General features: G+C 39.8%; 1 protein-coding gene across 3 annotated transcripts; it reads right to left on the bottom strand.

The window, feature by feature from the left end:
* Nucleotides 1–142: 142 nt before the first annotated feature.
* si:cabz01007807.1 lies at nucleotides 143–18456 on the bottom strand. 3 transcript variants are annotated; one of them, XM_010864940.4, is made up of 36 exons: nucleotides 18411–18456; nucleotides 18127–18174; nucleotides 17826–17897; nucleotides 16907–16972; nucleotides 16436–16498; nucleotides 16125–16172; nucleotides 14905–15993; nucleotides 14741–14806; nucleotides 14552–14617; nucleotides 14339–14401; nucleotides 13666–13725; nucleotides 13471–13506; nucleotides 13296–13364; nucleotides 13148–13198; nucleotides 13011–13070; nucleotides 11735–11791; nucleotides 11460–11549; nucleotides 11304–11357; nucleotides 11149–11208; nucleotides 9969–10067; nucleotides 5681–5743; nucleotides 5494–5559; nucleotides 5346–5411; nucleotides 5198–5257; nucleotides 4720–4818; nucleotides 4581–4631; nucleotides 4428–4490; nucleotides 4247–4345; nucleotides 4103–4162; nucleotides 3876–3941; nucleotides 3673–3771; nucleotides 3370–3450; nucleotides 1948–2016; nucleotides 1774–1813; nucleotides 1629–1686; nucleotides 143–1481 (listed from the first exon to the last, which is right to left on the bottom strand). In XM_010864940.4, exons 2-36 carry the CDS (start codon nucleotides 18127–18129, stop codon nucleotides 731–733), a joined length of 3963 nt encoding a protein of 1320 aa, XP_010863242.2. In that variant the 5' UTR covers nucleotides 18130–18174; nucleotides 18411–18456; the 3' UTR covers nucleotides 143–730. The 3 variants fall into 3 exon arrangements, with proteins under 3 accessions (XP_010863242.2, XP_010863243.2, XP_010863244.2); XM_010864941.5 differs by lacking the exon at nucleotides 18411–18456 and having other exon boundaries at nucleotides 17826–17940; nucleotides 18127–18396; XM_010864942.5 differs by lacking the exon at nucleotides 18411–18456 and having other exon boundaries at nucleotides 3876–3929; nucleotides 18127–18396.
* Nucleotides 18457–20191: the final 1735 nt, after the last annotated feature.

The raw sequence follows: 20191 nt of genomic DNA, 5'->3' as shown, positions 1-20191 counted from the left end.
CATGCGAGTGATTTATGCACAACAAAAAGGTAATCCTGAACAATATTTCCAAAATGGCAGTAACATGAGGATAAAATCTGTCATTAAGGCTGAAACATTTGAAGTGAAAAATTAATACAAATGTCGAATAGTAACACTTCTAAGCGTTCTCAAAATGTACTTTATTTTAGTTTAGTATAATTTATTAACATTTAAATTATTCCACGTTTTAAAAGTATAACAAATGTGCATCCAAAACATACAGTAATCCCATTACCGCAAAATGAAACATTTACTTAATCTTTTAATTTCCTGGGGAACACAGCACCAAAAGCAATACTGTAATGAGAAAAATCGACCTATTGTGGATGTATTGCCATAGCAAGTACAGTCATCTCAGCAGTACAGTCATCTCAACAGTTTCAGTTGTTCCTTGAAATACATCTATTTTAGGCACCTCACAAAGGTCTGTATGCAAGATCAAAACAGCAAAGTCACCCATACAACTGCTTTACTGTTTAGTTGTCTGAATTACCAGTTTAAAGAACTTTGGTCAAAAGGCAGATGTCCCGTTTCTCCTTTACTTTCAAACAGGAACAACATAACGGGAACTATAATAGTTGGCCAAGTCCTTAAGTCTTTGTAAAACAGAATAATCCAGGGAGATCTTGAACCGTCTTCAGTTTGGCCAGTAGAGGGGGACCTTGAGTTACATAAGTCAGTCAGGTTGCACTGTGGAAGTTGTAGGTATTTACGAATTCCCATTAGCATCCTGCAGCTCCTCCCTGATGCCGTTCAGCTCCACCAGGCCCTCATGCAGCACCTGAGCCACCTGACGAATCGTTAACACAGCCGCTTTTTTAAACCCCTTCTTCAATTCACGGGTGTCCTTGGTGAAGAATTTATCCATTCCTTTAAAGAGGCTTCTGAGGGCCAGAGCGGCTCCTTCCGTTATCTCTGTGGCCCTCGACACAGGTCTGTCAACCAGGCTGGCCATTTGAACGGCCCGGCGGACCTCCCAGTCCCCGGAGTAATGCTGGGTGCCGGCTCGGAGGAGAGGATGCCCCCGGAGTCTATACACACCCTCGCCCACAAACCTCAGGGCCTTCCTTAACTCCTCCATCATGGCGTGGTAATGCTCCAGAACCACCTCCACCTTCTTCCTCTCATTCATGTTGTTCACATTGTCCGAGATGGTGGCGGAGGCCGACGTGATACCGCCGGCCGCAGCCACGCCAACGCCCACTGCCGTGACGATGAGCGAGGCGCCGAAGGTGAAGGGGGCGAGGGCCAGGCCCACGATGGCCGCGCCTCCCCCGATGGCGGCGGTGGTACCGCCGGTGATGTTGCCGATCTTGGCCTTCTTGTGGAAGTCGGCCATGTCGTCGGCGAAGCCGTTGAGCAGGATGACGTACTGCCAGAGGACCTCGGCGCGCTCCATGAATAGCTTGTTGAAGACGCGCAGGCCCCGGCGCACCTTCTCCGCAAGCTGAGTGAACGACCTGACACGGCAAGGGAGAAACGGAGAACACAATCACAAAAAAGACAGAGGGGGCAAGAAAGAGAAGATTGAACACGTTTTCAAATGGCAGCGATGTTTCGATATCTGGCGACTACAGCTCCTGTCTGGATCAGCAGTCAGAGGATACCTCGTCTCATCCTCCTTCGCCGGCGTGTTCTCATCATCAGACGGCAGCTCATCCCATTCTGAGGGGAAAAACCATCACCGGATTACAAACTGCATGGGTGGACCACAGTACCAGTGTGTGTCTGTGTGTGTCTGTTGAGACTCACGTTCGACAGTGTTCCACCACTCCATCAAGCTGTCAGTGTCCTGTGAGAAAACGGACCACACTTTAATGTCTCGGGAAACGGCTTAAATTTAAAAAAGGTTTACCACCGAAATTGGACAGAATACCGGAGATTGATTTATTTGTGAATATTTTAACTAATCCGATATGGACTCACCCCTTCTGGCTCCTCGTCCACGAGACCTTCTGAAACGTGTTCGTCCATCTGAGCGGAACGCCACTCAGCCTGTGAGAGGGAAAAAGGTAGAAAGAGATATAGAGAACAATGTGAGAGAATGATAAGTGTGATTGAGTGAATGGAGAGAGGGAGAACGATGATGTGAGAAAATAAGTGGTAGTGTGGAGGTTAGCCTAATGGTTACAGAGTGGGCCTGTAGCCAGAGACCCCTGGTTTGATCCCCTAACCCAACAAGGTGAAACATCTGTTGTTGTGAACTGATGCAAGGACCTTAAGCCTATTGGCTCTTGTAAGTTGCTCTGGATAATTAACTACTCAATTCAGCATTTTTAAATACTACTCTGCATACATTACGGTTCGTGTAAGGATAAGGCTGAACCGCCTTTTACAAGAACCATAGCGTTTAGAAATTCTTGATTGTAAGCTTTCAGGATCTTTCTGGAGGCCCGGTTCTTCTTACCAGACATGATTGTTACAGTATGCAGCAGAACCGGTTTAGTTGCCTAACTTTGGCTGCCAGTGCAACAGCCCAAAATAAAGCCACACCCATGAATGTATAAGTCTGGATCGGAGCACATCCAAAACTAGTTGAGAATTGCCAGAACAAACAAACTTATCAGATGGAAACGGAAACCAACCGGTTGGGCCAAAGTCAGAACACACAGCTTCACTTAGAGATGATCCAAAACTTTAAATTGACTCCCGTACATTGATGGCCAGTACACCAAATAATATACAAAATAAATGGTGACTGAGGGCTTGTCTTCCTTGTCAAACAAAAACACCTGATGTTTCGGAATGACTGAGAGGAGAGTGAAATAGACAGTGGATTGCAAGTGTTGCTGTGAAGCTGGGGGGAGGGGTAATGGGTGAAAGGCAGGAAAATGTTTATGGCGACGTATCATTTGAAACGTACAGCAAACTCTTTTAGCGCAAAAAATAATTACTTGAGATGAGAACATACCTCTTGCAAAGTTTGCATCATAACCGCTTAATTACAGGAAGACTACTGATATGGCATTACATATTTTACACTGACATTAACATTTCTAACACATTTTGTTAGCAATCGTTGTCAGAAGGTTCACACACACACAATCATACATTTGCATGACTATAAAATGACTGAATATTATAATTGTGTGAAACGGCAAGATGACCTTTGACAACCTTTCTTTCATGTGGACTTTGGCACAAATCCACAGGCCCATGTGACTGTGTCAATGGAAAACAATGTGGGTGTGTTTGGGTTTCTTAATGCCATGCTGTTATGGTTGGTATTCCACGGTGGTTGCCAAATAATGCAGGATGACTCTGGACATTTTAAGTCTCTCTCTAATAAACATCAGTGAGTCAGCAAATGTTTGCCTGTGGGGTTATGGAAGTCCTGTGTCTTAGTACCTCGGCAGCCTCGGAGAGGTAGTAGTTACTACAGGTGGCGCCAGGTGGGTACTCAGCCATCCCTCCATTTCTGTCTCGATTCTGAGAAAAACACACTAACATTAGTAAACATAGGCCATTAACACCACACCCACACACCCCTACGAGCACACAAACAGTTCTTTCTGAAATTTTGAGGATTTATTCTGTATTGGAAATACATAGATTAACAACAGGATTAAATTACCTAGTAAGAGAGGACACAAGTAAATATACTAACGGATGGAAGTAGTGGCTTTGGATAAAAGTAAAATGTAGAGTTACCGGCTTGCTAAATGCAGTATCTTCATAATCGTCTTCTTTTCCTTGTGCTGAGAACAGATCTGACCTCCTCTGAGGAGTCTCATCGCCTAGAAAGCCCTCCTGAAAACCATATCCCAGGAACGTCAAAAACTCCACCATAACCAATGTGATGCGAGTTAAGCGCAGAAAACATATTCGAGGAACATGATAAAAAGCACACTCACATGGGATGCTCGCCGAGGTGTATAGCGTTCTGTTATAATCCCTGAATTTTCATGCTGAAACATTTCCTGGAGTAAATTAATAGCACACTTATAATACGGTTGTTCATAGACCAATAAAACAACAACGCACCGAACATATGTGAGAAATGACATTTCTCACAAATGTTTATTACACAATTTTGAAATAAACAAACCAAACAATCCCTGCTGCCTTTACACAGAATTACCTGGATTGGGGCTGATTTCCGACGACTTGCAAACGGTTTCTTAAATATAGATGGTTTCTTCTGTTGAGAATGCAGGAGAATTAAATTAGAGCGACCAACCCAATGGATGACAAGAGAACGTCATGTGGATTAAATGGAAAGTACCGGCTTGCAGTGCTCCATCACATTGGGTTCTTCCTCAATCTGTCCAACATAGAAGAGATCTGCTCCTTTTTGAGGCACATCACCTTCTAGAAGGTCATCCTGTAAAAAACTAAGTGTTACATTTCTAACTAGAAAACAAACAATACCTCTGAAGTTTTGTTAAATCGCACAAAATACAAACCGCAGATTTTCTTCGTGGTGAGTCTTGATGTAAACTGCTAGCCTGTAAATTCTCCCCGGCACTCTGTGAGAATGAAAATTAAAATCCACTTATATTCACTACAAAAAAAAAAAAGCACTCAAAATCAATCGCAACCAAATACAAAAACCTTACTGAAGATCTTTGACGATTTCCATGTCGAACTTTGAATTTGAATGTTTTTTTCTGTGGAAGTAAAACAATGCATATGTTGTCCTGAGCGTGATTGAAACACAGATGGTAGAAATGAGGAAAATGCTAAGCATAGATGTACCGGTTTGTAGTCTTCCATCCCGTTCTGATGACATTCATTCATCTCTTTAGTAGAAAAGGAACCAGTCCCCTTTTGAACCAAGTCCGCATCTAACAAGCCCTGCAGAAATGTTTTGTACAGTTAACAGAATGTGCAGTATGGACTAATTTAGGTCACAATTATTTTTACCAGGTATATAATGCAATTAATGTTCTTATTTACAACAAAGAGCTGGGAGCAACTACGGTTGTCTTGTTCAGGGAGAAAAAACTGTTAAGACTGGTTTCCCATTGTCGGCTCAGGGTTTAGCACCACCGATCAATCATATACTGACCCAAAGCTCCAGCACACAAGGCTACAGAGCGCTGACAACCAGATAAAAAAAAAAAAAAAAAGACCTAGAGACACACACTTTACCTTCATCCACAAGACAACAAACATTGAAACACAAATACAACCATACATACACAAACGGTACATGAACAGCAACTCACAGTACCTTGGTCTCCTTGTTTGGTGTATAACCACAGGCACCAGTTGTTTCATCAGGAGGTTTCTCCTAAGAAACATACCATTAGTACAACACTCATGATGAAGTGTAATGGAACTAACGTACACACACAGGCTCTCACATATTATATACATACAAGAAGCACAGGGGACTGCCCGCGAGGTGCATGTCCACGAACATTCTTTGGTTCATTGAGGGAACTCTACAAAAGAACATGCTAAGCATTAGACAGGAATATATAGTGGATACTAAAGCACATGCACATAGGCTGGTGAACACTTTACCTTAGCGCGGATGATGGTCAACCCTCTGCGAGGCACAAACTTCATTTTAATCAGTTTATGTCTTTTCTGTAAAAAAAAAAAAGGAAAATGTTTCAATTAACATTTTACACATTATTTTGCAAGATAAAACATGAAATAGCTATGCACCACGACCCTCAGAAATGTTAAGCTTAAGGAAAAAACATACAAGTTGACTCGTCTCATCAAGTTCATCTTCTTCCTCTTCAGATTTCTCATACAGGCCTGTGACCTTTTAAAACAGAGAGAGATTGCTCATAAGACTGCTAATTTTGCCAATGAAGCAGGTAAGTCCTTTGAAACCAATTTCATTCTTAATGATGACCGGTCATACTGTTGCAAATACAACAATACGCAGATAAACACAAATACAGAAATCAGACACTTTACATTTTGTTGTTATATAATTCATGATTTTTTTACAGAAAACACTGCATAATGACAAAGTGAAAACAGTATTTAGACCCTTTACACAGGACTTCATAAGTCATATATGGCAACGAGCACTGCTTTGAGTATTCTTTGGTAGGCCTTATTTGGCACACCTGAATTTAGGCAGTTTTGCCCTTTATAGATCTACAAGCTTCAGGTTTCCCAACCAATGTCCAATGGGCTTTCAAGCCCAAGCTTTGCAACTTAAGGACATTCAAAGACCTACTGTAAAGCCACTCCAGCCCCAGTCTGAGGTGCTGTATGCTCAAGGTCAGGTTATGCTAAAGGCTCCCTCAGCATTTTGCTCCATTCATCCTTCCTTCAATTCTGTCCTGGCAGCATGTCATATGCCATTTACTCAGAAGTATTAAGCCACCCTACCATGATTGATGGAGTGTGGCAGAGATGGTTCTCTTTCTAGCAAGTTTTATATCTGAAGAGAAACACTAAAGCTCTGGTAGAGTAGCCAATCAACTGTTAGACAAACAAAGGACACAGGATGCATCCAAGCTCAATATGTAGTGTCATGGAAAAGGGTTGGATTACTTCCAATAAATTGGCACACTTAAATTATGTTTTTGCTTTGTCATTATGCGGTAGTGTCGATGGTATATGTATTCAAAAAAATAATAATACACAGATGTATATGGAGTATAGATCATAGAGCAGCTTGATTATATTCTAAGGAAGCAGGTATGATGAAGTGTCAAGTTTGAGGCTTTAAGTCATTTTACTGATACCTGGCAGTGTGGATTAGGAAGGCCTAGCAACAGAACAAAGCAATTCTACATTTTAGTCAATGGCATACACTCCAATCCAGAGGAACTTACAGTAAGTGCTCACTTAAGAGAGGTAGGTGAAAAATCACAGCTTAGTAGTAAGGACATTCTAATCAATTAGTGAATTAGCAAAAGCCAGTGCTGGAAAGAAGACCATGGAAAGAAACAGACAAATAAGTCTACAAAAGACAACAAAGGTGATGGCAACGGAACTATTTTAGGAACTCTATGGAAAAGGTGAATTTTCTGAAGATAAGCAGTTCTATGCTAACTTAACCTCCAAGGAAAGCAATTCTAGATATAGTTGAAGGTGACCAAAAGTGAGCAGTCAAGCTACATTCTAAGGAATTTGAAAGTGTTGACAGAGTCAAACTATTATTGGAAGCCATATCTATCTCTCCAAAATATAAGTGCTGAGTCAGTTGATGTATACCTAGATCATTTTAATGCCCAACTATTGAATGTCATGGATCGTGTTGCACCGGTAAAGGTAAAGAAAACTATGAGCAAACAGAAAACACCATGGAGAACCACCATGATGGTAAGCACCCTGAAAAGATAATGTAGGAAAGCAGAACGTAAGTGGAGGAAAACTAAGCTTCAAATCCAATATGACATCTATAAACAAAGCTTCAACAATGATTTACACAGGGCCAGACAGCAACATTTATCGGGAATGATCAACAAGAATATCAACAATACCAGCACTCTATTTGTCATGGTCGACAAGCTTACTAACCCAATAAAGCAGATAGCGTCAGAACTCATGTCCACTGTGAAATTTAATGAATATGCGTGTTTCTGTAGTGAAAATTAGACGGACCATTATAACGACACCGTCTAACAAAGACTCTGTACCGTCACCACGACCACCAAGACATAACTTGGTCATTATGTCACAATTTAATACAATTTATCAGAAATCCCTAGAAGAAACAGTTCGACATCTTAATCCTTCCACATGTTGTCATGACACACTGCCATCAGACCTTTTTTAAATAAACAGTTCACTCTATACAATGGACCGGCAGCAAATAGTTAATAGCTCTCTGCAATCAGGCATTTTCCTAACGTCTGTAAAAACAGCTGTCATTAAGCCCCTATTAAAAAAGAGAAGAGAACACTGAATGCATCTATAACAAACAACTATAGACTTGTATCAAATCAAATTTTATAGCCAAGATCATTGAGAAGGTGGTCTTCAATCAACTCAGCAATTTTTTGACCTCAAGCAGTCTCTTTTCAGTCAGACTTCCGACCTCACCACAGTACTGAAATGGCCCAGATTAAAGTTTTAAATGATATATGGCTGAATACTGATTCAGATAAGATAACACTTCTACTTCTATTAGATCTCAGTGGAGCATTTGACACTGTAGATCATAGAACACTTATAGATAGGCTGTAAAATTGGGTAGGACTCTCCGGGACAGTCTTTTATTGGTTCAGATCTTATCTAGATGGCCGGAGTTACTTTGTCACCATTGGTAAACATGAATCTGATATGGTGGCAATGACATGCGGAGTTCCACAGGGATCAGTTCTTGGACCGCTTCTGTTCAATCTCTATATGCTACCTCTGGGCCAAATTCTACAGAACAACATTAACTACCACAGCTATGCCGTAATATATATGGCTCTCGAACTGTATGACAGCAGCTCAATAGACTCTGTGTCATTGTATAGAGCACATAAATACCTGGATGAACAAAAGTTGTCTACAATTAAACCAAGATAAAACAGATTGTGTTTGGCAACAAAAATAAAAGAACAAGTATTAGTAAAGAGCTGGATTCTCAGGCCCTTAAAACCAGGGATCAAATGTCTAATCTTGGTTTTCTGATAGACCTCACATTTAACAGTCATATCAAATCGGTCACCAAATCAGCATTCTATCATCTAAACATATAGCCAGAACCAAAGGCTTGGTGTCCCAAAAAGACCAAGAGAAGCTCATCCATGCTTTTATCTCTAGTAGGGTTGACTACTGTAATTGCCTCTTAACTGGACTACCCAAAAAGACTGTAAAAAAGCTGCAGCTCATTCAGAAAAGAGCACATCACTCTGGTTCTTAAATCTTCGCATTGGCGTCCAGTCAGTTACAGAATAGATTTTAAAGTGGCGCTTTTAGTTTATAAATCTCTGCATGGTTTAGGACCCGAATACAGTTCTGATATGTTTGAAGAATATAAACCGAGCGGAGCTCTCAGATCCATGAACACAGGTCAGCTAGTAGAGCCCAGAGTCCAAATTAAACAGAGAACCTGGGTTCAGCACTTATGCTGTACACAACTGGAATAAACTACCAGAAGATCTTAGACGTGCACCAAACATATACATTTTTAAATCCAGGTGAAAAACACTACTTTTCACATGCCTGTTACTGAGCACTAAAACTTAACCACACTGTTGAACCTTATAGCTTCCTATGTTTTTATCACTTAAACTTAACATAGGAAGCTATAAAAGCTGTCAGTTCATTTGTTTTATTATTTCTATTTTATTATTCTATGCTTTATTGTGCTGTATTTTAGTATTTTTGTATTTCTCTCTTTTTATTTATTTTGTTATTAAATGTATATTTTGCTATATTTTACCAATCATAATGCAAGTTCTGGTGCTATCAGAGGAATAACCTCTGTGTAAATGTTACAATCTGTGGACGACGCATAAAGCAAGTTCTAGTGTTGCTGTTTAGACATCGATATAGGGTATTTTGTCACAAAAGGACTGACGAGTTTATCCAAGCACTGGAGCGTGAGGATTGAGATACCGGGGTGGTTCAGTAAACAGTTATGGGACCTATAATTCATGAGGATGAATATAAAATGCATGTACAGACATAAATGTCCCCCTGGAGAGAGCCAAGTAAGACATGAAAATATTCTCACAAAGGGACCGACGGGTTCATCTTAGCATTGGAATGCGAGGATTGAGATACCGGGGTGGTGAAGTTCATGCAGTCCCCCTGGAGACAGCTGAGCTAGAGAATTGTAACAATCTGTTTAAATTCCATTGCATTTTGTATTTTTATTTTCACTGTAAAGCACATTGAATTGCTTCTATGTATGAATTGTGCTATATAAATAAACTTGCTTGCTTTTCAGGGTTAGAATGTTTGGGGTCAGACAGATGGAGGTATGCTGCGCTTGAAGGTATTAAGGAGTAGGTAGCTCTGTAATATGTAATTTACAACCCCTTACAAGTAAACAAACAACTACATTTAATATAAAAGATAAAAAGTACCATTTCGCCACCTTCCATCCCAATCTGTTCATCCCCATTCGCCCATGAAGATAAAGCGGCTTCCTTCTGAGGAAAGTCATCACCAAGAAGGCCCTCCTGCTAAATAAATACAAATATGTAAATCAGAGTCATATTTATATTGACATAGCTAAAATTAAAATTTTGGTTGAATACCAATATTATTTTTTTCAATTACAGTGGAAAGTATCAAAGTTCAGTGAGTTTGGTAAAATAATTTTACCAGTGAGTCTTGAGTAAAAAAGAAAAAAGAAAAGATAAGACATTTTAGGAATTGTATGCAAATTCTTCTTGTGTAAAGATTATTTTTGCCCTTTAAAAAGATTTTGGAACCAACTGGATTGAAGAAAAAAAATCTAATGAAGAATTTCTCTGAAAAATTATTTAATCTTTTCGGTGATTAGAGTTATGTTTGTTGGGATAGTTCTCAATGCATGGAGCAACCCTGAATTTATTTGCTTACTCAGCAGAGTACAAGCCCTGTCAAACTGTGCAGGGATCTCCTGTGCACAGCACTCTTTAGGCTATTCAATAGAATGTATATAGCACTGAGGTCGAGGATCTGACAGCCATTCTAGGACACTGATCTTCCTATTTAAGTTTGGCTGATTTTATTGTCATGTTGAAAGGTAAAATTCCAACTTTGTGATAATAGAATTTTTGGGATGCCAGCATGAATTTTTTTTTTGTTGCTTCCTAATACCAAAATATTTTTTTATGTTTGTATATGGAGCAGGACCAGACACTGAAAAAAAAAAAAGTCTTGTTCATCTAGATAAAACATGTTGTAAAAACGCTCTTAAAATGCATGACGGTATAATGAGTTCAGGTGTGCAGACGGTGAGAGCATGTCGCCATAATGTGTTGTAACTAATTTCCTCCTTCAGGGAAACAGGGTATAGACCTATCTCAAGATAATGGCTTCCACTAGATTTCCCTCAATTATTATGACAAATCCAGCTTGAGAACCAGCCTACCCGGTTTGCTAATTTTTGAGTATGCTACACTCACAGCAGCGATTAGCCTATTGTTGTTTTTTTAAATCCCTAGAATAGTCCCTCAGAGGTGAAACAAACTGGAATGTTCACCCTGGGGTACAGATTTATGGAAATATGGGTGGCTTTGTGCCATTAAAGATACAAAATTAATTAATAAAATATACCTTTGATCCATCTTGAGAACAAAGGGTTGATTTTTCTAGACTTTCAGCTGACAATGCATCCTAAAAAACACAAAACATGAAACTAAATTACAAATTCTGTTAAATTACAAATGAACACAGAAAAAAAAAAAAAATCCTACTTTCTGAAAGCATACCTTAAATCCCCTTTGCTGAAACACAGGAAACTGGAATTTGACTTCTGATGACTTCTGTAAAACAAAAAAGAAAACAAACAAATTACCAAACCAATTAAAATTACTCAACAAATTAAGATATTCTAACAGGTAACTGGTTGCAAAGGAAAATAATACCCGTTTGCCATGCCCCATATAATTTTCCTTGTCTTCATCTTCAAACACCTCTACCCCTTTCTTTGTAAAGTCTTGATGCAAAAAGCCCTCCTGGTGAAAATATTAATTTAATTAATCGGCTCCCAAAATTTGCTTTACAATTGCAACATGTGTTCTCTGGCAACAAGACATGTTAATCCAGACATTTTAAAATGCATGTGACCAAACCTCAAATAGCGGGGTGGTTAAAATAAATACATTTTAAGCTTAATAAATGTTGAGGCTAAAACACTCACCTCTGACCGCCGACGAAAACGACTGCCCTCTCCATCCTTAGATTCAGAAAATGTCTCCTAAACAGATGACAAATCTGGACAATAAAATAAACAAAGCTTCATACACAATACATACACTCACCTAAAGGATTATTAGGAACACCATACCAATACTGTGTTTGACCCCCTTTTGCCTTCAGAACTGCCTTAATTCTATGTGGCATTGATTCAACAAGGTGCTGAAAGCATTCTTTAGAAATATTGGCTCATATTGATAGGATAGCATCTTGCAGTTGATGGAGATTTGTGGGATGCACATCCAGGGCACGAAGCTCCCGTTCCACCACATCCCAAAGATTCTCTATTGGGTTGAGATCTGGTGACTGTGGGGGCCATTTCAATACAGTGAACTCATTGTCATGTTCAAGAAACCAATTTGAAATGATTCGAGCTTTGTGACATGGTGCATTATCCTGCTGGAAGTAGCCATCAGAGGATGGGTACATGGTGGTCATAAAGGGATGGACATGGTCAGAAACAATGCTCAGGTAGGCTGTGGCATTTAAACGATGCCCAATTGGCACTAAGGGGCCTAAGTGTGCCAAGAAAACATCCCCCACACATTACACCACCAGCCTGCACAGTGGTAACAAGGCATGATGGATCCATGTTCTCATTCTGTTTATGCCAAATTCTGACTCTACCATCTGAATGTCCCAACAGAAATCGAGACTCATCAGACCAGGCAACATTCTTCCAGTCTTCAACTGTCCAATTTTGGTGAGCTCGTGCAAATTGTAGCCTTTTTTCCCTATTTGTAGTGGAGATGAGTGGTACCAGGCGGGGTCTTCTGCTGTTGTAGCCCATCCGCCTCAAGGTTGTGCGTGTTGTGGCTTCACAAATGCTTTGCTGCATACCTCGGTTGTAACGAGTGGTTATTTCAGTCAAAGTTGCTATTCTCCTCTGACCTCTAGCATCAACAAGGCATTTTCGCCCACAGGACTGCCGCATACTGGATGTTTTTCCCTTTTCACAACATTCTTTGTAAACCCTAGATTGGGAAATACCAACAACCATGCCACGCTCAAAATTGCTTAAATCATGTTTCTTTCCCATTCTGACATTCAGATTGGAGTTCAGGAGATTGTCTTGACCAGGACCACACCCCAAAATGCATTGAAGCAACTGCCATGTGATTGGTTGATTAGATAATTGCATTAATGAGAAATTGAACAGGTGTTCCTAATAATCCTTTAGGTGAGTGTACATACAATAAAAAAAATGCCACAGCCTTCACCTTCGATCCACGACGTAGTGTGCTGCTGTCACCATTCTTCAAATCATCAGAAAATGTATTCTATAGAATAGAAACGTGTATTGAATGAGGCAGCAAAAGTGATCAGATCATCAGAAGTCCGTAAATGTTTGACTTACTTTTGACCCTCTTCTGGACAGAAAGGATACCTTGAATTTTCTCCCCCTTTTCTGAAATAAAATAATTACTGTTAAAACATTTATTAAAGAAGGGGGATGTTAGTGTAGTCTATTCAGATATCCTATGTAATCAGAGTGGAATGCTTACATTTTTTTCATCTTTTCCCATTCCATTCTCTTCCAGCTCTTCAAACCCACCATCAGTTCTGGCTTTAACCTGACAGGGTGAGAGAGATGAGGAAGAGGCAGCATTCACCTTTACTCCCACAACATCATGGGTTCTTTGAAACAATGCAGACAAACAAGTGTGATGACCTTCTTACCAATATGGACTCCCTCCTAAGCCTCAGCTTGCCAGACTGGAGAAAGACGTAAGAAAGAAATCAATCAAGTTATTCAGTCAACTAACATTCGATAAAGTGATTTAAAATAAAATAGGTTAAGTTAAATGCAGATAGAGCCAAAGTTTAATGTAAACAAAAGATGGTCTGAAAAGACTTGACTTGAGTGTTTCTTACAGGTTTCCAGTCAGGTTTGAGCTCAGGACTATCATCAGGCCAATCCTCGACACACCTCTCCTGTTTTGGTGTCAATAGGACAAATGTGTTTCACCAGGTCAGTGCAAACAACAATAAGTCAAATTATTTGAACATTTTATATACAGTGTAGATTGTTAAGGTCATAGCATAAAATGTAAACTAGATTTTAATTTCAGAAGTTAGTGGTGTTTGCTTTAAAATATTCAACATACTGTATGTTGTGGGTTGTAAGTAGATGATGTGTTCTACTTTAAAATATCAGAGAAGTAAAGGATGAAGCAAAAACTGTTTGGTCTCTTGCTTGAACAGTTCAAAAGATAGTACTTTAGGGATAATGAATGCTGTATGAATCCATGCAAATGTATGTAGTTACAGTTGATATGTTTAAGCATTTTAGTTGGGATGGCCTAACAATGTGAGACAAAGTTGGTTTGGTCTCAGTATCTTAAATGGTTCAAGTGAGAGGCACTGTTAGTATCCATAAAGGAAAAGAGCGAATTGTCTATTTAAGTTTTAAAAGTTTTAAAAGCTGTTTGAGTCGCAAACTCCAGTAATAACACTGAAATAAATCTAGAATTGTGCTTTGCCTTTGACAAGCACATCTAATAAAAACACAGCCATTTACCCAAAGTGGTAGCTCTCCAGAACATACCTGTCCAGTCAGAAGAATGTCTTCATAGACTGCATTGTCTTCAAACTGGTCTAATTGGTTGTCCTGTAAAACCATAATGTGTTAGATCAACAACTGAGTAAATAGGTCTCTGCTGAAAGAGATTTATCATGATGAGAAGCTGTATGAATAAAGGTAAAATAAAAGATTCCTATACAACACAGTCATCTCTACTGAATGTTGCCGAAAGTAAACCTGAGGAATGTTCTTCGATTGAAAGGTTCGTTGTGCAGGTTTTGGAGCCGGTTGCTCAGCCTCTGTCTAAAGAAACACAGATAAAATGTGAGACATTGACAGACATAAAAAAAATAAAGTTATGCTGACACTCAAGGAGAGAGACAAATACAATTGTGAATATTTTTTCAGCAACCGTTGCTACCTTACCTGACTTGGTAACTTGGGAAGTCTTTTTCGAGGAGCGGGTTTTGGTGGTCTGTTTGGGGTCTTCAGCTAAGAGTTCACAATAAAATGTCATTCATTGCTGCAAAGTATGCCTAGGTCACATTGGAAACCAGTGACTGTCTGAAGATGTGTGACTCTGAAGTTACCTGGACTGAATCATTAGGAGTCTCTTTGTGGGATGGGGATGTTGCCTTGAGCGAACCATTTTGCTGGGAATTTGGGGTGGACTGAAGAATGTCAAATTTGCTTCCACTGGGACTTGTCAGGAATATGTTGTACTGTTTATCAGAGGGTGTGGCCAGGTTGGAAACCTTAGTGTTTGAGAGCGATGCATTGAAAAGTTCAGCAGTCTTTTCAAAATCAGACCCAGAGAAGATGTCCGCGCCCTGCCCTGGTAACGCCGGGAATAAAGGCGTGGACTGATTGGAGTCAGTAAGGAAAAAGGCACTCTGAAAAATGTCATTAGGTGAGGACTGGAACATTTCTTGCATCTTGGATGGTGGTTGAAAGATGTCAGAAATCACTACAGAAGAGGGACTTTGGACGGGGTCAAATAACCTAGAGGGCATAGCTTGAAATAGTTTGGATGTTTCAGAAGGAGTGGAGTGGAAGAGGTCCATTTGATTGGACAATGGGGCTCGGAATAAGTCATCTTCGCTGGTGATAGGAGATTTGAAAAGGTCATCTCTCTTGGAGGAAGGAACAGTGAACAGGTCACGTCCCTTAGTGGAAGAATTGTTGAATAAGTCATTTCCATTTGTAGGAGGAGCTGTGAATACGTACTCTCCATTTTTGTAAGGAGTCACATTTAGGTCACGTCCCTGGGTATAAGGGTCTTGGAATAGGTCATCTTTCTTGGAAGCCTGAGCTTTACATGGGCCACCTCCAGTGGTAGGAGGAGCCTGGAATGGGTCATCTCCCTTTTCCCTTTTCTGTGATAGGTCTGGAATTTCGATAATCTCCACTGATTTTGAACGGCGAGTCAAATCGACTCTGTTCTGAGTCAAGGGTGTTGTTTTGAAAAGATCTGGTGATAATCTTTCAGACATGTTTTTAAAATTGTATGTCTCAGATGGTATAGTGGGAAGGTTACCATCAGCCTGTTGTTGGTCAGAGTTGAAGTCCTGTTGTGTGCTCTGAAACTCAAGAGGAGGTGCAAAGATGGTGGCTAAACCCGGCTCATTCAGAACCTCTAAATCACGCTTCTTAGAGTCCCCGTCAACATTGCTCAAATCCTGAGAGTTAAAAACATCATTATCAATAGCGTTGGACATACAGTACAACATTCAAACAGCAAGTCAGTATGATGAAATTATATGTTAGTAGATAATTCACAAAGAAACATGTATAGTATTGGAGGGATTACCTGAGGGATAGAGTGAAATGGATTCCACTGCCTCCTATCCACTTCAGTCTAAAAGGAGAGGGAGTGAAGGGAGGTAGAAAGAGGAGATCTTGATAACTGATATCTGAGAAGGCTGACAAAGTGCATGCGCTCGCATGCACGCATGCAAGCACACTTCTGACCTATCCATAATTAGGATGACAGTCTCCAGCACTGGCTGAGATGTTATCAAGACACTCTTCTAGGATGGATGAATAAGAGGATGGTACGAAAACATTTGGGACAACAGGAATAGAAATTAGAGAAGCAGTTGCCCCATAAAACAGTCTAACCTGCTGCAGATGAGTCTCATTCAAAGAGGAGTCACTGGATTCTGAGGTGGAGGGGACAAGAGTCTAAAGGGTGGAAGAGATCATACAACATTTTGGAAAATCTTGTCAACAGGCATTTTTGCAACACTAATTTAATGGAAAAGACAGTTGTGTGTGCGAATTTATTATGTATGGGTGATCTCGAGAATCATACTCATTATCTTAACTAATCTAAAGGACCCATTCTCTAGGAGGTCCTTTAGGGAGAGTGAAACCTGACAATCGATTCAGACAATGTTTCTTACCATGTCCCTACTAGAGTAGAAAATAAAGTACATTTCAGGCTTCGGTGTTATGTTTACACTACTTACTATTTGGGTTAGTGGTCAGGTATTAGATGTTAGAGTGGAACGTTTAAGTTAGGTTGGGTTTAGGGTTAAAGGTTTGGATTTTAAGGTTGGGGGATCAAAGAGTGTGTGCGTGCATGTTTACCTTGTAAGATTTACGGAACGGACTCTGTGAGGCCCTGCTCAGCATCCCCTGTAGTCTCATGATACTCTGAAATAAATAGGGATTTATATGCACAAATGAATGTCTGCTTTCTGTTTATACTCTTAATGCTTGCTTGTTTACAGTGAATGATGAACCTCATGTTTTCCCAGGTATGTTACACCAGTAAAGTGGTTCAATGTCAAATAGTGTTTATAAAAGGGTATTTTTTTTAATAAAAAGCAAATATTGTGGCTCTCAAGTATTCAACCCCCTTTTCCAAATATTGTGTAAAAAACAAGAAATCCAAATTATTAATCCAAATGATTGTGTTGATCTGTGGCAATGTCAGTGAAAAATACATAAACACATTGTTTTGAATTAATAAAAAAACTAAACAGAAAATAAAAGATTGCAATAAGTATTCACTCCTCAAGTCAATATTTGGTAGAGGCACTTTGTCAGCGATTATAGCCATGGCTATTTGGATAAGTCTATCAACATCGAACATCTGGACAAAGCAAATTTTGCCCATTCTTTGCAAAATTCCTGAACGTCTGTCAAGCAGTTTTCAACTCCCCCATAAAAGCCTGTTCTAGACCGATTCACAGTGGTGCCGTTTTCTTTTTACTGTTCGCTATGGGAAGGACAACACTTTCGAAACGTTCTTATATCCAATCCTTCATTAGTGCTTTTGAAGCACATTATTCTGGATTTACTTTGCATTTTCCGTCGTTATCATGATGTCGTTTTTGTGAAGACACGTGCGAGAATTGCTGCATAAAGGTGAAACCCTTTTTTATTATTATTGTTCACATAACACAGTAATTGGTAGAAAACAAGTCTATATACAATCTGTTAAATGTCTGAATATTATAGTGAAGTTACTTTATGTTAAGTTAAATCAATTTGATAAACTCACTGGTCTTCTTTCCCCAGAAAATCGTTCTGAGTGCTCGCTCTTCACACCTTCACCGTCCATTTGTTCCATATACTGGCAGCAACACGGGGGAAAATCGAAATGAAGAATATGGTAACTAAAGTTTGAAACGATGGTGCAGATAAAGTCAAGAGTGAAAAGGGTAAACTGCTGGACATTCTTGTTTTTTTATAGAGATAAAACATAGTAATCATTAAACAAACAATTTGGAAACACCACGCAAGACGATAATAATTTAAAGAGTCACTTGGAATGAAAGGAGATAATTTCATTTTGATCTTACCATGGTTGTTGTGGTGAAATCCGATCCACTTACACCGAATCGTTTGCACTAAACAGAGCGGTAACACAATGAACCTTGATGAAACCAAACAAGTATGTTTCAACTACGCGAGACGAAATGCCCACGTTGAACAACCCCGGCGATTGGATAATTGCTTGACAGTATCTGAAAGCATAATTGATTTAGTCCCCACAGCGCACTGGAAAAGCTATAGCACGTCCTACTATGGAAACCCTCATAAACGTTTTAGGGCTGGACATGAAGAATAGCTAAATCAAACTCACCTATTAATTGACTGTCAAACATTGTTGCTGGTGATGTTTTGGACGCAAAGTCCCGCCCAGCCGTCCCCTCCCACCACCCACCCACACTCCTTCTCTTGCCCCCATCTTTACATCCCAGCACTAAAATGCGATCCGACCAGTTGTCCTTATCCACCCACAGAAGGTTCAGTAAGTGACGCGGATAGGTGTGGAAAGGGACTGCAGTAGTAATGCCCAGTGATAATGCTATTATTGTACTGAGGCAGTCAGCTAGGTAGCCTGTGGTGATTCTCCTGTGGTATTCTCATGTTAGGATTACCTGGCCTGAGGCTGTAGCATGTTTGTGATATTGTGAAAAAAAATACCACCAGAGAGTTAAACTCTTGTGACTGTGGTCCAAACCCTGTGGGTTTGTGTGGTTATGTTAGTTTTGTCACATGGTAATAGTTGATGAGTGTGTTTGGTTGTACCTCATTATATTATATTTGTTGTGATAAAGGTATGGCAGGTGTTACTGGAATTCAGGTTTGTGTGGTTGTCATGGTGTCCTTAGACTGCTACAGGTTCTGACCCTGTGGTACTTTTTGGTTAACTTGTCCTGGAGTAACTAAAACAATGGAACAGTGTTTAAACGGATTAAGCTTATTGACATACTCCTAGTAAAAATGCAATACAATTAAACATGACAACAACAAAATACTTATGTCAACCTAAGACATTCGGTTTTTTACCTGCCATGTCTTTTTCTTCCAGTTTAATGTTTCTTTCTAGCATGTCAATGTCTTCATTTTCACACCAGGATGCAGATGCACAGTCCTCCACTTGATGTTAACCACATGCTATTTTTGCAACCCACTCTCTTCCCTTTGCGTACATATAACACGGGTTCACACTTCACAATTTCGTGCTATGCATACGCCAAAGTACTTTTTTGCGTGCAGTTCAGACGCAATCTCCTCCAATTAAGAACAATGGTGAATAAATGCGATATTAAAGTTTTACCTTTACCCTTTTAAGTTCTTTCAAGAAAAAAGTTAATCTACGGCTTTTAAACGATTAGTCACTCTTCGGGAAATCTGTGCCTCGATGATGGTGACGTCAAATAGGTTTCAGTTGGTGCGTGTCAATGAAACGATTTTATTGACAACCATTATTATTAATGGGAGGATATTGCGTCTCAACTGCACCCAAAAAAGGACTTTGGCGTATGCATAGCACGACATTGTGTGAACCCGTGTTATATGTACGCAAAAGGAAGAGAGTGGGTTGTATTTTTGATACATTTCTGATGCAACTAGGTTTTGTTTGACCTCATCACTCACATCACCAGCAACATACATCATTGTATGAGTGATGAGAACTGGCTTTAGCTACAGAACAGTTCCCATTAAATCCATCTCACTCCTCTGGTTTCCTTTTGTTTGTGTTAATGGAACATGTAGGAAGATCATAAGAGATGTTCCTTCTTGTCTACTTTGTCACACAAGTTCACAGATAGTCTTCGTACGAAATTATTAGTTCATTGTTAATTTTTGTAAATTACTGTGCCATCCCAAAATAACTCAAACAACACATACACACACCAATGCCAGGTATACACTACCATGCCTGTGGGAAGATGTTTTGAGTGTGGGTTGAAGTTAATCGTTGATGGCTGAATTGACCTGACTGCACAGGAGACACACCGGCCCTAATGATGACACAGTGAGACACAATATTTTCAAAGGCATCTCATTTTCCTCTTTGGAATTTCACCTAAATAAACAAAGTGCTTTTGGCACATTCATTTTGGGAAAAAATTG

The sequence above is a fragment of the Esox lucius genome, chromosome 24 (genome assembly GCF_011004845.1).
Source record: "Esox lucius isolate fEsoLuc1 chromosome 24, fEsoLuc1.pri, whole genome shotgun sequence".
NCBI classification, from domain to species: Eukaryota; Metazoa; Chordata; class Actinopteri; order Esociformes; family Esocidae; genus Esox; species Esox lucius.
The sequence above is the reverse complement of the archived record's forward strand: the minus strand, read 5'-3'. Positions and strand labels throughout refer to the sequence as shown.